Genomic DNA, 14,504 nt, shown 5'->3' with positions numbered 1-14,504 from the left:
TTGACAAGTAGAAGGGCCTTGTAAAGTATGTATGGAGGACTGTAAATCTGTTTTGTTGGCTTGGGGATCCATTCACCGCATTTCCGTAATGTTCATTTTAGTCTGTATCGAGTTCCTAATTTAAAGGCTTGCTTGGCATTTCATTCATCCATCAATTCATGTAGGATATGATCAGACGAAAGGTGGAAATAAACGTAATGCACTTCATCACCCAAGAAAATCGAGACATACTTGTTCGGATTGAGCGATTCTACCGGCATTTGAATTATAATGGGCGTAAATAGAATGAGAATGGTCCATTTTTATCCTGTATGCAAATTTTTGTATGATAACAAAAAACATATAAGTCCTTGTATACAATCATATAAGAGTAGTGCTACATTTATCGTTAAGTAGATTGTACAGTAAATGAGTATTCACGAATACGATTAAGTGCCTATGCAATTGAAACAAAACTGATCCTTTCCCTTGCATATTCTAAACCGTAATTGGATCTATAAGATTATACAAAACAAACAGGTTTCTTCACTAATCTTGTCATGTAAGTAATTCTCACGGGTTATGAGAATAAATATCGAGCGGAAGTAATGATTACATTTGTAGGATTACGTTAATTGGATTCTGTTGTACTGTCCTCTGATTAACTAAATTGGAAGTGTTTCGATGATCTTATTTAGCCACACCAGTCGAATCTTCCAATCTCAAAATTCTGACTGCAGACACAAGAGTATATACATCTTTGCTAAAAACGTTAGCATAATTTAACTCTCTGTAAGGAACGGTTTCTTAAGTTTACTGGTTTCCCTTTTTGAAATAGGTTTCTTAAATCTTAAATTGTTGTTGTTTTGCTTTGTTTTGTTTACCATTTGTAATATCTCAACCTTTATTCTTATAACGTTTGTTAATATTCGGAAATATGTTCTTATGGTAGTGTATAGTGATATCTATAATACTAACAAAACACCTATCGTGACATTGACATTGTTAGCAAAAGCAGCTGTTACCTAAAAATAAGCTGTTACTCAGCAGCACACAGAAGAAACGCGTTGATATTTCTACCAAATAAATAATCAAGCTATATTCCAGCTTGTATTGATCCAAGTAATTTATTTATAAAATCTATATATTTTTACTTACGAAATAGGTGGCTGTTATAACTCCCGGTTCAAAAATCTGGATAGCTTGGTTACATATATATCAGTGCCTTCAAGATGACAGAAAGCAATATCAAAAAGGCTCTTGAGCTTGTACAATACCCAGAAACAAATGTTCGTTTACAAGCAGAACTCGAATTGAAGAATTTTGAAAATTTGCCTGGTATGGAGCTGAGAAGAAAGGATTACAACAGTATACGAAAGATCAAAGCCTAACCATTTTTGAAATAGAGTTCCCTCTGTATTTAACGAACATCGCAGCTTCTGGAGCTTCAATCCCTTTGCGACAGGTACGTTGTTTTAGTACATTCAGTGATAGGTGCTAATAGTATGAAGGGATCCTTAATCTATTTACAGCGGTTTATTACTCACCATTGGTCCCCCTTGTTTGAACAGTTCCAAGAAGGTCCTATACCTGACGAAAATATTAAGCGTACGGTGAGAGATGCCCTTCTTCATCAATTGGTTTCCTTGGAAAACTACCAGCTTAATAAAGCAGTCGCTTATGCAGTATCTTTGATTGCAAACGTTGACTTTCCGGATGAATGGCCTGAGGTTTTTCCCTGTGTTTTACAGTTACTCGAGTCAAACAATGAAAATTCTATCAATGCCGCACTCGATGTCTTGTGTGAGTTGATTGATGAGTCATTGGTGGAGGAACAATTTTTTATCATAGCACCACGTCTTTCTGAGACTCTATATCAACTGGTTTTGCTAGCTCCTCCTAATGACTCTTTACGAAAACTGCAAGCCCGTGCGATAGGATTATTTCGCTCATGTTTGGAATTATTGGAAATGTATAAAGAAACCCGTTATGAGCCAGTTCGCGTCTTTGTTGACCGACTATTACCTCCATGGATGGACATGTTTATTCAAAAATTACAGACTCCTCTTTTTCAGGGTAATGAACTTTTGGGTGACTCTACGGGTATATTTTGTATAATGGGAGAAATTTCCTTGTCTTTATCGAAATTAAGGGAATTGTTTCCATCAAAGTTATCAACCTATGTTGTAAGACTAGTTGATTTAATTTGGGATATCCTGCAAAAGTTGCTTCCCATTTATCTTAAAGATGTAGTCTTTGACAGTTGTTCGGATGAGAACGTTTTTGGCATGAATTTTCCTCTTCGTTATCTAATGGAACTACTTCAGTTCGTTGGTGTAGCTTTACAGAACAAGTCTGTTCAAGCCCTTTTCTTAGCCAGTAATTCTTCTTTATCTAGTCTCCCTCCTTGTATATCTGTTTTGGTTCAATATGCCCAGCTTTCTAAAGGTCAAACTGAACAATACGAAAACGATGTTAACGAGTATATAATCAACGAAACGAATTATGACGCATTTGTTGATACAGTGCGTGGAGCCGCTGTTAACGTACTTTCTTCTTTTGAACAGCATACAAATTTAAGGCTCCAACAACACATTCGGGAACTGGCTAGCACTTACATTTTGGAAAATGACATAAACTGGATTCATCAAGAAGCTTTGCTATACGCATGCTGCTCCATCGATGCCGCTTCAGATGATACTTATGACGACTTTTTGGAGCCAGTATATAAAGCCATATCTGTTCGAATGCAAACTTCTGATGTATCTGAGATATTGATGGCTAGTTTCTTTAATTTCGTTGGCTACTTTTCAGAGAGTACTCCCCTAGCCATTGAATTTTTTCAAATATTTTTGAATTGTATCTCGAATGCTGCTCAATCAGACCTAGTAAAATTTGCTGCCATTAAGGGAATTGAGAGATTATGCTCTGTTAGTGAAATAAAACCATCACCTTCGGTGCAACCTGTTGTGCTGCAAGTTCTTAGGCAGTATGTTCAAAACAGCTACGACGAATCGCTCGTTCTTCTGGTCGAAGCAATCACGGCGTTGGCTCGATTGGACTGTCAAAAAGCCGCGGAGCCAGATAGTTCATTTATTCCGGTATTATTCAACCTTATAGCTAATAATCCTTCTGATCCTTATATATCCGGACTAATCGAAGATACGTTTGAGGACCTCACTAGTGAGGCAGCTAGTTACGAAAGTGTTTGCGAAATAACTATGCCAGAATTGCTACAGGTTTTAAGCCATCCAGACCCCAATTTGGTAAATGTTGGATGCACCCTTCTTTCTTCTTTAATTCGTGCCGGGCCTTCTCCTCTTCCAGCTGGTTTTATCAATTACGTTTTGCCCCCTATTTACCAAATTACAGAAACACATAATGATGATTTGGAACTGCTTCAACTCTCACAAGAAATCATAAGAGAGCTCTTGCGTAAAGACTGCCCACAGGTATTACAAGCAGAAATATCCGGAGCAACAGGACTGCAATATATTCTGTATATATTGCAAAAGCTCTTATTGAGCAAATCTGATGATTCTTCATGTTTTCTTGTGGGAACGATTCTTTTAGAACTCTTGGAACATGCAAATCAGGCCGTAGATTTGCAACCTGTTTTGCTTTCTTGTCTACAAAGAGCAATTGTTGCTGAACAACCTCGTTTTATTCAGGTAATACAGTTTTCAACGAATATTTCTAACAATTATAGAGCATAATATACGTTTTCTCAAAAATGATCAACAAAAATGCTGAAGCTGTTTTGGATTTTTTGACAAACTCTACAGTAGATGAGAGAGGGACATTCGCATTAGAAGCGTTAATGCAAGTTTGGTGTGATAATTATGTTTACTTCAGCAATTTTAAGAACTTGTCTGTCATGTATGATTTCATCGTTTACTACTGTTGCTAACCGATAATCTCAGTTGTATTGCCATGATAAACATTTACAAAGCACAAACAAGTCTTTTGGATACGATCCAAGTAAAAGGTGATATAATATCACAATCCGATAGAATCGTTACCCGTTCTCAGGCTCGTCTACGTATGGTCTTTATATATCTAAACGCACTGCTAACGTTATATTTAGATCCAAATCAATATACAGCCATCAGCGTACGCGAAAAGTTGGTTAAGCTATTGGTTGATGAATATATGTCTCTTTCTAGAGAATCTGTTGTAGAAGAAATTTCCAATGATGAGGCTGATGATTGGGACGATGGCCCATCGAACGTTGAGGATTTGGGCTTATCTGCGGATGGTAAAACTCTTTTTTTTCTTATTGTTTATTAACAAAAATTAGAAGTCAATGAACTTGCTAAAGATGAATTTCCATCCATTAAATCATCCGCTGAAGGTGAGGATGACACGACAGACTTGCAGGTAAGTGATATGAGTGCATTGAAAGAACAAAGCCTAATTAATGCTTCACAGTTCTATCTACTTGACTTTTTAAAAAATGCGATGGCAATCAACCTTAACAACTTTAACGAATATGCTTCAAGGCTTACTGCAGAACAGCAAGCTGCTTTGGCAAGCATTGAATAGGTTTCTGGGGCAAAAAAATAAAGAATGGATGAAATCAACCATTATTAGTGTGAAAAATACATACATGTAATTAATTTCAAGTTGGGTCATGCTTACTGTATACATATGGGTTTTAGATTACAGTTGGCATTAGATATTTTTCGTGTAGCAAATTAAAGCTATTACAATGCTGATAATATTGATAAACTAATTCGTAAAGTTTAGCAACTATAGATATACAACCGAAGAAGGATAAAGCCTCCTTGTAAAAAAAAAGAAAAATGAATGTTGATAGTGAATAACTTCATCAAAACAAAAGACATAAACAACACAAGGATAGAACAGAGAAACAAGTATTGTACAAGATAAAAGGTTCTCAAAATATTTTAACAATGTTCGTAAAAAGCGATGTTTTGTAGAATGTGTTCGTGTGACGGTGATAGGAAAGACAAAACATGAAAGAAGAGCGGTGCAATAATTGAAATACACACAATCGCATTGGCTGCATAAATGAAAAATGGATAAATACAAGGGTAAACGCAATGAGTAATTGTACAAAGAGCTTTAAAGATTATAACCATCATGAATGCAAAATATAAAGTAGCCCCAAGTCCTCATTACCAATAAGGCTTAGAACGGGAATTTGCTGTAGGTGCTGTCAAAACTGCAGGAGCACGAGTCACAGGGTCAATGATTGGAATACTAGAAGATTTTTTCTGGCGGGTGCTTGGATTGTGCTGGAATGACGAGGGTGCATACTGCATCCCGGCGTAGCTTCCATTTTGAATCGACGGCATAACAGAAGGATACATATTGGGAGTCATTGGAGACAAAGATGGGGAACTGTTTGTCGGAGAAAGCCCGGTCATCTGGTAAATTGCGGTCAACTATACAAGCATGTTAATACATAAACCTTGTTTAACGGATCCTTTTAAGAGGGTGAATTAAGCAGAATTAACAAACTCACAGAAACTTCCTTAAGAGTGAAGAATTCTGGTCAATTCCAGTTGCAACTGCTTAGCCCATTACCGTCCCGGATAAGCATACTTCTTCTTCAGATAAGGCAGGACAAAATTCTAAATCATCTTCAACATCAAAAGTTCGTGCTTTTTCGAAAGAAGAACGGAATTCATGTACTAATAAGCATGTTCATTAGCACAGTCCTTTGACAAAATGCATAAGCACTCGACGTACATTGATAACCAGGAGAAGGATTTTGATAAAAGTTATAAGGCTTGTAGAAATAGGTCATAATGATACACTCTAGAACAAAAGGCTAAAAATATGCTTCAATGTTGGTTGTTGGTAGAAGATCTCATGTTGGGGTCTGCGATTCGTAGAAAGGAATTTATCACTATATCATCTTAAGCTTTTTATCGTGACCTCGCAAACGTTCCTGATGGTGGTTTTGTGACCTGGGATTGTTTTTTAATTTTGTTGAGACGAAATTACAAAGCCAATTGAACCAGGCTAGAAAAGAATTGTTTATTCCTTGAAAAGCATGTTCATTGCTATTGTCTAAATAACTGCTCTTCTCTTAAAGCTTGGAATCAAAATATAATATGCTGGCTGAATTTCTTCTGAAAAGCCATCGTTTTCAAACAATCAAGCATTGTGTCCTTCGCTCTGTTTGTTATTGTTGTTCATTTCTTGGTAAAAATGTAAATAAATAACTTAAATGACCCACCAGGTTCAGATTGTTAAAAACATAGAGGTGAATTAGATAAGTTCCTTGTGGAAAAGGACTGTAGTATCATTGTTTTCTATTTTGTGTTTACGAGAATTTGCATCTTGTATAGCATGCAACACAACTCAGCTACGGTACATATTTCTTCTCCATATTTGGAAAAGATTCATCTTGATAATTACCAGGTTCATTGGAAAGGATTTTCCAGCTGTTCAATGTATCCAAAAATAATTTCTATTGTAAAGTATGGCCACATAGCGAATTTACCCTTTGAAAATCAGCTTAAGAAAGCTTCTGCTACAAGAGAATTAAGCAAGTTATTGACCTTTCATTCAATGTTTAATTAATTCCCAAATTTGCCCAAGTACCATGCTTTTTTATCGAAATAAAATTTTATACCTTTTTTATTTACTTAAGAGTAAACAGATATAAATTGCCTAACTTTGCCCTGCGCCTCACTATCTTGCCCTTGATAATCGAGTAGTGGGAAACTTCACTTGTTTACATATCAACGCCATTGCATATCCCAGATTCACTTAGGCAAAAACCCTTCCAAGGGAACATTTTCGATGAAAAATGGTGTTTCTAAAAAATGCTATTCATGATGCATACAAGAAGATTGAGCGAGAGGAATCGCTAATCATGGGAGCAAAATCAATGGTAGCATCAACCAAAAATCCGGAAGTAAAAAAACGGTTAGAAACAAACATTGCTGTATCGGAGAACAATATCACTTATTTACAAGAGAGAATCCAATCCTTAAAGCTCGATCAGAATGGGAAAGATGACGCCTCTACAGAAGAAACTGACTCTTTGCAAAAGTACCCTTCCAAGCAGCAGGATGGCAAAAAACAACTTTTACATGAAAGTAGAAGCGCTTTTGAAGTACTCAGCTCGGAGAAGCCTTTAACTCCACAAAAGATTTCCACAATGCTACAGCACTTGCAAATGCGGTTATCTGTAGAGCAACAATGTGTTTCTGGAATTGAAAAGATCTTACATTTATATTCCAAAGAAAAGAAAGATACCCGCGATGTTTCTGTCAAGTTGAGAGAGGGTAAACAAAAAATCAATCTGTTGAAGCGATCTTTGAAGCGCTACAACGAACTTCATATTCCCTTGAATCAACCTATCGCTGGACAGGATGATCATCCGTTTCAAATTGCTTTCCGTGGTTTAGCAAAGCCAGTTTCTGGTAGACTCCAAGTTACCATTCATTCCGTACGCAATTTAGAACATACTTCTTTTTTGCAGCATAACTTATCTCCTACATTCTCTTACGCTGTATGCTATGTTGATGATACCCACGTTGCTCGTTCACGAAGCTCCCCGGGCGACCAATGGGACGAGACGTTTACTTTCGACGTTCATCGTGCGAAAGAAATACAGCTTACTATTTATGATCAAAAAAAAGAGTCTGACGTTCCTATTGGATTCCTTTTAGTTCCTGCTTCTTTAATCGCCGAGGAATTGCGTCGGAAGAGAAACTTACATGAAATGTCTGAAGCCAATTGGAAGCCAAGTTTGGCGGATCAAAATGCCTATAATAACACTTCAGCTCGTCCAACTACGGCTGCTTCTACGGCATCTTTTCGAAATTCTCTCTATGATCCTCTTGCTTCTTCACCGACGTCTGCCCCTTCATCTTACACACTTTTATCTCGTACATGGCTTTCCCTTGAACCTGTAGGTCAAATTTGCGTTTCTATGTCATTTTCGAAGAAATTAACTAAACGGCAATTTCTTGAGACTGGTTTGGGTCGTCAAGGTGCTATTCGCCAAAAGAAAGATGAAGTTGTCGCAGGTCATTTAGGGCACCAGTTTATTCAAAAACAATTTTATCAAATCATGCGTTGTGCTGTTTGTGGAGAACTTTTCTCTTATTCTCCTGGTCTACAATGTGAGAATTGTAGTTTTGTATGCCATAAAAAGTGCTTACACAAGATCCTTGCAGGTTGCATAGCTTTATCCAATGCAGAAAAAGCTGATTTTGGTCGTCTCAAATACCAAATTCCCCATAGGTTCGAACCACTATCATCGTTAGGAGCTCATTGGTGTGCTCACTGTGGTTTCTTTTTACCTTTGCGACGAAAAGATTGCTTTAGGTGTGAAGAATGCAATTTAACATGCCATGGGCAATGTGCCCATTTAGTCCCAGATTTTTGTGGGATGTCGAATGATTTGAAAAACCAACTTTTGGCGGGGCTCGATGTCAACAATAAATTATCGAGGGAAAAACAGGGAGTTAGCAAGCAAGATACAAGGTCATCTAATGAACATTTACCTACGATATCCCAGGGCCTTATGGCAGCTACCAAGCCTGTTACTACTATATTGAACGCCTCTCCTGTTACTACACCTGATGAACCTTTTAAAGAAACAAAAGGAATGAGCGCACCCTCCCCTTGTCATCTAACTCCTACACCTCCGTCTAGCACTTCAACTACAGCGGAAAGTACAGGAAAACTTTCGCCCAGTCCTCGCAGAGAGAAGAAAAAGCGCATTACTTTAGACGATTTTACTTTTATTGCTGTACTCGGTAAAGGTAATTTTGGTAAAGTTATGCTTGCTGAGTATAAACCAACTAAGAAACACTATGCCATAAAAGTATTGAAAAAAGAGTTTATTTTGAAAAACGAAGAACTAGAAAGTTTACGTACTGAAAAACATGTTTTTGACGTCGCAAACAGAGAAAAGCATCCTTTTCTATTGAACATGTTTGCTAGTTTTCAAACTAGTACTCGTGTTTATTTCGTAATGGAGTACATTCAGGGTGGTGATCTGATGGTTCACGTTCAGAGACAGCAATTTAGTGTGAAAAGGGCGAGGTTCTACGGTGCTGAGGTTTGCTTAGCTTTGAAATACTTCCACGAAAACGGTATTGCATATCGTGACTTAAAGCTAGATAATATCCTTCTATGCTCCAACGGACATATTAAGATTGCTGATTATGGTCTATGTAAAGAAAACATGTCTCCTGGTAACACTACTTCAACCTTTTGTGGCACTCCGGAGTTTATGGCTCCTGAAATCCTCTTGGAACAGCAATATACAAAAAATGTAGATTGGTGGGCGTTCGGTGTTCTTATGTATCAAATGCTGTTAGGTCAGTCTCCCTTTAAAGGAGAAGATGAAGAAGAAATTTTTGATGCTATTTTAACGGATGAGCCATTGTTTCCTATCAATATGCCGGCAGATGCTGTTTCGCTATTACGAGGGGTAAGCACGCATAACTTGTAAATATTTAACTAACATTTTAGCTTTTAACTCGCGATCCTGAAAAGAGATTAGGAAGTGGCCCAACTGATGCCCTTGAGGTTATGAATCACCCATTTTTTGCCACTATTATCTGGTCTGATCTTTATTACTTAAAGTATGATCCTGTTTATAAACCAGTAGCAAGTGATATCCATGATTTGAATAACTTTGATGAAGAATTTACCAGTGCTGCACCAAATCTAACACCGGTGAACACTGTGTTGACGAGACAACAGCAGGAATGTTTCCGTGGATTCTCTAGCATGGCAGATGTAGATGCTTAGGATCGATTCTTTTTCTTTTTGTTATTTTTGTTTATGTTATACGCATGGAGTTTTGTGAAGGTTGATATAGATATTACATTATTGCTTTTCTGTCCATCTCTCCCTCTCCTTGTCTCCCTGTCTCTCTCTCTATCTCTCTTTCTCTTTTTTCTTCATTATTCCATGAGTTAATAGACCTATTTAGCTAAGTTATTGTTGCCTTATTTTTATATTAGACGGAATGATGAAAATTTATGATACCTATGAATTATGAAGTCTTTCTATACGAAAAAAAGTACTTAACCTTTCTTCTTGAATATTTAGAAAATGCTTTCTGAAAACGGAATTTCAAATTTTTTAATTCAGCATAAGATTGTTCAGTCCTCCTTTTTTTTAAAAACATTTTTCTTGTTTTTTTTTCTTTTTTTTTGCTATAAGAAAGTTCAATCAAATCGAGGCTCCTTAAGCTAGTAACCTTGTCGAATGTTGGTAGCTACCATTGTAAGCATGAAGGTTGAAAACAGGCATTCCTGGAAATACAACTTCAATACGGTAACCAGTCATTAAGGCCGTTTAAAAACGAAATTTTTTGATAAATAGAAAGTCATAAAACTGATCACTTACCATTTTAATGCTTCAATGCCAGCAAAGGTAGCTGTGTCTCCTACTGAAGCAAAAAGTTTGCTAGTCATCAAATTTGATACTAAATCTATACATTACGAAAATTATAAAAAGCTTCTACTAGACTTGGAATGCGAAAAAACATTCATTGGGGTTTTAACTGAAGAAGAGGCGGATACATCTTTGACAGATTTAACACCGGATGATACCCAATTGTTCGATAAAGCAAAGAAAGTAGTTACGAGAACTAAAGAAGTGACACATGCTTTTTCTGATCCTGTTCTTTCCAATCAACTGCATGCTCCACCTCCACAGCCTACGACGATTCGCAATGTTTACTTCGGTAACTACAAAGTGAAACCATGGTATACTTCTCCCTACCCTGAAGAATATAGTTGCTCAAGAAACCTATACTTATGCAATGCTTGTCTCAAATACATGAACAGCGATTATGTTCTGCAACGGCACAGAATGAAATGTGCTTGGAGGCATCCTCCTGGTGACGAGATTTATAGGGATCAAAATATTTCAATGTTCGAAGTAGACGGACAGCGACAACCTATTTACTGTCAAAATTTATGTCTTTTGGCAAAAATGTTTTTGCAATCAAAAATACTATGTTACGATGTTGAACCTTTTCTTTTTTACATAATGACTGAATACGACGGGACTTCCTGTAAAATTTTGGGCTATTTCAGTAAGGAAAAAAGATCAGCCTCAAATTACAATGTATCTTGCATTTTAACTTTACCGATATATCAGCGAAGGGGTTACGGTGCTTTTCTAATAGATTTCAGTTACTTATTGAGTATGGCTGAACGGAAATTGGGGTCTCCTGAAAAGCCACTCTCTGATTTGGGTCTGCTTTCGTACCGTAGTTACTGGAAGAAGCGTGTTGCTGAAACTTTGTTGAGTATGAGATCTCCCGTCAGCATCGAAAACATAGCTCAAGCGACTTCCATGGTTTGCGACGACGTTATTTCAGCTTTGGAAGCTTTATCTGTCTTAAAGTATGATATGAAGAAGAAAATTTACGTCCTCCACATTGACAAAATGAACCTATATCATGTGTGTAAAAAATGGGATGAAAAGCATCCTCAAAGGGTAAAACCCGCTTACTTACGATGGACTCCCTATATCGGTGAAGCCAAGATATCGGATTTGCTTTCAAAAGAGGATATCCTACTTCCTTTAAGTAAATCGTCTTAGTGAAGGTCTATGCTCACATTACTAACACAATAGTTATTAACCTGATAATACTCCATCATTCTAGTTCATAAACATTCATTATTTGTGCTTTATTTGCTGGTTACTGTTCATAATATCGTTTAATGCCTCTGAGAGTTCGAGTGAAAACAGATTAATAGTTGAACTTAGAGAATCACAGCCCGTGACACAATTGTCAATGTTTTTCCTTATCTTTTCCATTCTACCCTCTTCGTCTAGTAGATTTTGGACACTCTTCTTCATTGAAGTGTTAAATTCAGATTCCATAGAATCATAATAATCCTTGTAAGTCATTTTGTTACTCCAGTTCAACTGAGACATTTCCTGAGTCACATTTTTTGGTAGGCTATTTATACTGATTTTAGAGTGCACATTGTATGCTTCTTCAATGATGGAACCTCGTAAAGCGGGTGTCAATACGTTCAATGTAGGTAAAGCTTCGCTCGAGACTTGATTGTTAGACATGGTACCTATCTTGGGACGCGCTGGAGTAGTGTATTCTTGCGATTCTAAAGGTAGAGAGCTTAAAGCCGACGAATTAACAACATTCGTATCCGCAGCAGTTGATAAACTTTGGCGAGACGGATGTTTAGCCGGTATTTGAAGCCCAGAAGATGAAGAAAAAGATAACTTGGGAAACGAAACTGGAGAATTTCTCAAAGAACTTTTAGCTGAAATAGAAGGAGGGCGGATAGGTGATGAACCTTCTTTAAGAGGCAGTTGCTGAGCTGAAGAACTGTAAGCTGGATCTAGTGTTGAATGAAAAGCATCTTCATTTAATCCACTCGAATCACTCATAAATAAGTTAGGCTCATCAGATAGTAAAACATTGTGCTCCTTCGAACGACTAATATATGATTTTTCGTCCAACAATGACATTGGGTCTTGCGACAATAAATCTTTTGATGAAGACGAGGGTGTAGTTTTTTTTTCAGGTTGAACAGCATTCTTTTTTGGTTCAGAGGGGAAATTTCTTTCTCTGCGGGCACCCTTTCGCAAAGGAGACTTCGGTGGAAATAATTGAACCTGTTCCTGAATAAAATTATCTTTATACGTAGGTTTTTTTGGAAAATCTTTCTCAGAAGAAGTTTCATTTTTTTGAGTAAAAGGAGACTCCGGAACGGAGGAGCTAGACTTACCAGACATGGAACTGCTAAGGGGTTTTGCTTGATGCTTCAGCTTCGAATGAGACATAAGTTTTCCATCAGGAGTTTGATCATTCTTATAACTTTTATAATTTGGAAAAGAGCCTGAGGTTTCTCCTTTATCATTTGAAGAAGGAAGATCTGTTTCTAGGTTTGTAACAATGGGTCCATCAGAAAAATTGCGCAAGTGACCAGCTTTAGAAGATGATGAGGGGCTAGGAGCCATCATGGCGTTTTCTGGTAGAGAATTTCTGGTTCTGGGGATACTCAAAGGCTTTGCTGCGTCCTCCGCAAAAGAATTACGATAAGCCCAATCTACTTTTCGACCATCGGGAGTCAGAACACTCAGAGGTTTACCCATGTAATGCATGAACTGTTTTGCAAGTGAAAATATGAACTTGTTTCTCGCGAGCGTATCATTGCTTCTTAGAAGATGGGGTTTATTGATTGTGAACGTGACATCTCTGTCATCAATAACAGTGATTCCCTGTAATTCGAAAAGAGGCCAAGTTCTCACTACAGTCATTCCTCCTTTGTCACTTGCCTTTAAGCGATGAATATAGAAAACATGGGTATTTTCGTCATATGAAAGGACAATATATCGAGGCTTCATTCTGGACCCAACGACATTGACACCACGCTCTTCTTCAACGCCAAGGTAGGAAATAGCCTTTTCAGCTCCTACTTGCTTATCCACAGAATGGGAGAGGTTCACAGCTTGAATAATTTCTGCCGCTACAGGGTCCCCTGTAAGATCGTCCATTGTAATATTTGTACAGATGAATGAATTAATAAATAAAAGGAAAAGGAAGAAAATAAAAACAAAAGCCGGTAGATGGAATGATGACCTTTAAAGTTGAGGTCAGTCTTGATAAGAATTATAATAATAGAAGGAATCCACTCAAACAACTGAGCATATGAGTCAATGACTTACTTTTCAGTGCTACTAGTGAGCGTTTTTATACCAATATAAAAAAAGCTTCCGATAATCGAATATGTTGCTCAATTCAGAAAATTGGTAATCTTTGAATGAATTTGAGGGTCCTAAGTCATAGAGAAGGCAAAGTATAAATTTGTCCTAGAAGCCTAATGATACAATAAATGAAGTGTATGGCTGTCTAAAATATTTAATAAATATTTTAAAAAACTTTCTTTAGCATCTCTGGGCGTTTTTTCATTGCATTTATTTAACGTATAGTTCCGGTAGGAGCAGAAAGCGTATAGGAAGAAAGAATCAAATTTTTCGTGTATTCCTTTCAATTGGAACAATATACGGGAAAATGGATGACAGAATAAGAACAATACCGTACTCCTAAGATGCTAAGCATCATGATATTCACTAGTGCTTCATGGAGCAATTCTACCAATATACGAGTCCGAAAGGTGATCACGATTTCCCTTACGAGTTCAATTCAGTGCTATGCTACTGCGGACAAGGAGTATTGTAGAAGCTTTTAGCTGGACTTGGAAGATTTGTCTTTTGTTTGTTTAGTTCGAAACTAAAGAGAAAAAAGAAATAACAAAACAAAACAGTAGAGCGATATACCTTAGTAAGTTCTCAAATTCTATTGACTTGCTTCAATCATTTTTCGATTTATCCACCTTTTACTTTGACAGATTCAATTTTTTTAGAAAGAAAACAACAACGTATAGGATCAATGAATTGCTATTAATTCATCATTATTTTATCGATTCTCTAAAATCTTACTGAATTGACGACAGCATGTTTGAAACAACTAAATTTTGTAAAAAACATATTTGTTTATTAACGTAGCCGTACCCAAAGGACATAAAGGTAAC

At 37.0% G+C, this 14,504-nt stretch overlaps 5 protein-coding genes across 5 annotated transcripts; 3 read left to right on the top strand and 2 right to left on the bottom strand.

Annotated features, from left to right (window-relative positions):
• Positions 1-1,035: 1,035 nt before the first annotated feature.
• SPOG_00276 (karyopherin Kap14) lies at positions 1,036-4,866 on the top strand. The gene is made up of 9 exons (XM_013167785.1): positions 1,036-1,101; positions 1,145-1,317; positions 1,386-1,444; positions 1,491-3,650; positions 3,689-3,858; positions 3,903-4,021; positions 4,067-4,237; positions 4,280-4,359; positions 4,411-4,866. The coding sequence occupies exons 2-9, from the start codon at positions 1,212-1,214 to the stop codon at positions 4,522-4,524; spliced, it is 2,979 nt and encodes a 992-aa protein (XP_013023239.1). The 5' UTR covers positions 1,036-1,101; positions 1,145-1,211; the 3' UTR covers positions 4,525-4,866.
• Positions 4,651-5,828, bottom strand: SPOG_00275 (uncharacterized protein). The gene is made up of 3 exons (XM_013167784.1): positions 5,698-5,828; positions 5,551-5,639; positions 4,651-5,390 (listed from the first exon to the last, which is right to left on the bottom strand). Exons 1-3 carry the CDS (start codon positions 5,753-5,755, stop codon positions 5,121-5,123), a joined length of 417 nt encoding a protein of 138 aa, XP_013023238.1. The 5' UTR covers positions 5,756-5,828; the 3' UTR covers positions 4,651-5,120.
• Positions 5,829-6,702: 874 nt separating this feature from the next.
• Positions 6,703-10,168, top strand: SPOG_00274 (AGC/PKC protein kinase Pck1). The gene is made up of 2 exons (XM_013167783.1): positions 6,703-9,409; positions 9,451-10,168. The coding sequence occupies exons 1-2, from the start codon at positions 6,767-6,769 to the stop codon at positions 9,730-9,732; spliced, it is 2,925 nt and encodes a 974-aa protein (XP_013023237.1). The 5' UTR covers positions 6,703-6,766; the 3' UTR covers positions 9,733-10,168.
• A 24-nt stretch (positions 10,169-10,192) lies between these two features.
• Positions 10,193-14,361, top strand: SPOG_00273 (histone acetyltransferase Mst2). The gene has a single exon (XM_013167782.1). It carries the CDS (start codon positions 10,351-10,353, stop codon positions 11,539-11,541), a length of 1,191 nt encoding a protein of 396 aa, XP_013023236.1. The 5' UTR covers positions 10,193-10,350; the 3' UTR covers positions 11,542-14,361.
• SPOG_00272 (uncharacterized protein) lies at positions 10,430-14,043 on the bottom strand. The gene is made up of 2 exons (XM_013167781.1): positions 13,639-14,043; positions 10,430-13,552 (listed from the first exon to the last, which is right to left on the bottom strand). The coding sequence occupies exon 2, from the start codon at positions 13,465-13,467 to the stop codon at positions 11,620-11,622; it is 1,848 nt and encodes a 615-aa protein (XP_013023235.1). The 5' UTR covers positions 13,468-13,552; positions 13,639-14,043; the 3' UTR covers positions 10,430-11,619.
• Positions 14,362-14,504: the final 143 nt, after the last annotated feature.

This window comes from Schizosaccharomyces cryophilus (assembly GCF_000004155.1).
Source record: "Schizosaccharomyces cryophilus OY26 unplaced genomic scaffold supercont4.3, whole genome shotgun sequence".
Classification (NCBI taxonomy): domain Eukaryota; kingdom Fungi; phylum Ascomycota; class Schizosaccharomycetes; order Schizosaccharomycetales; family Schizosaccharomycetaceae; genus Schizosaccharomyces; species Schizosaccharomyces cryophilus.
Note: the sequence above shows the minus strand (reverse complement) of the source record. Positions and strands in the feature narration are given on the sequence as shown.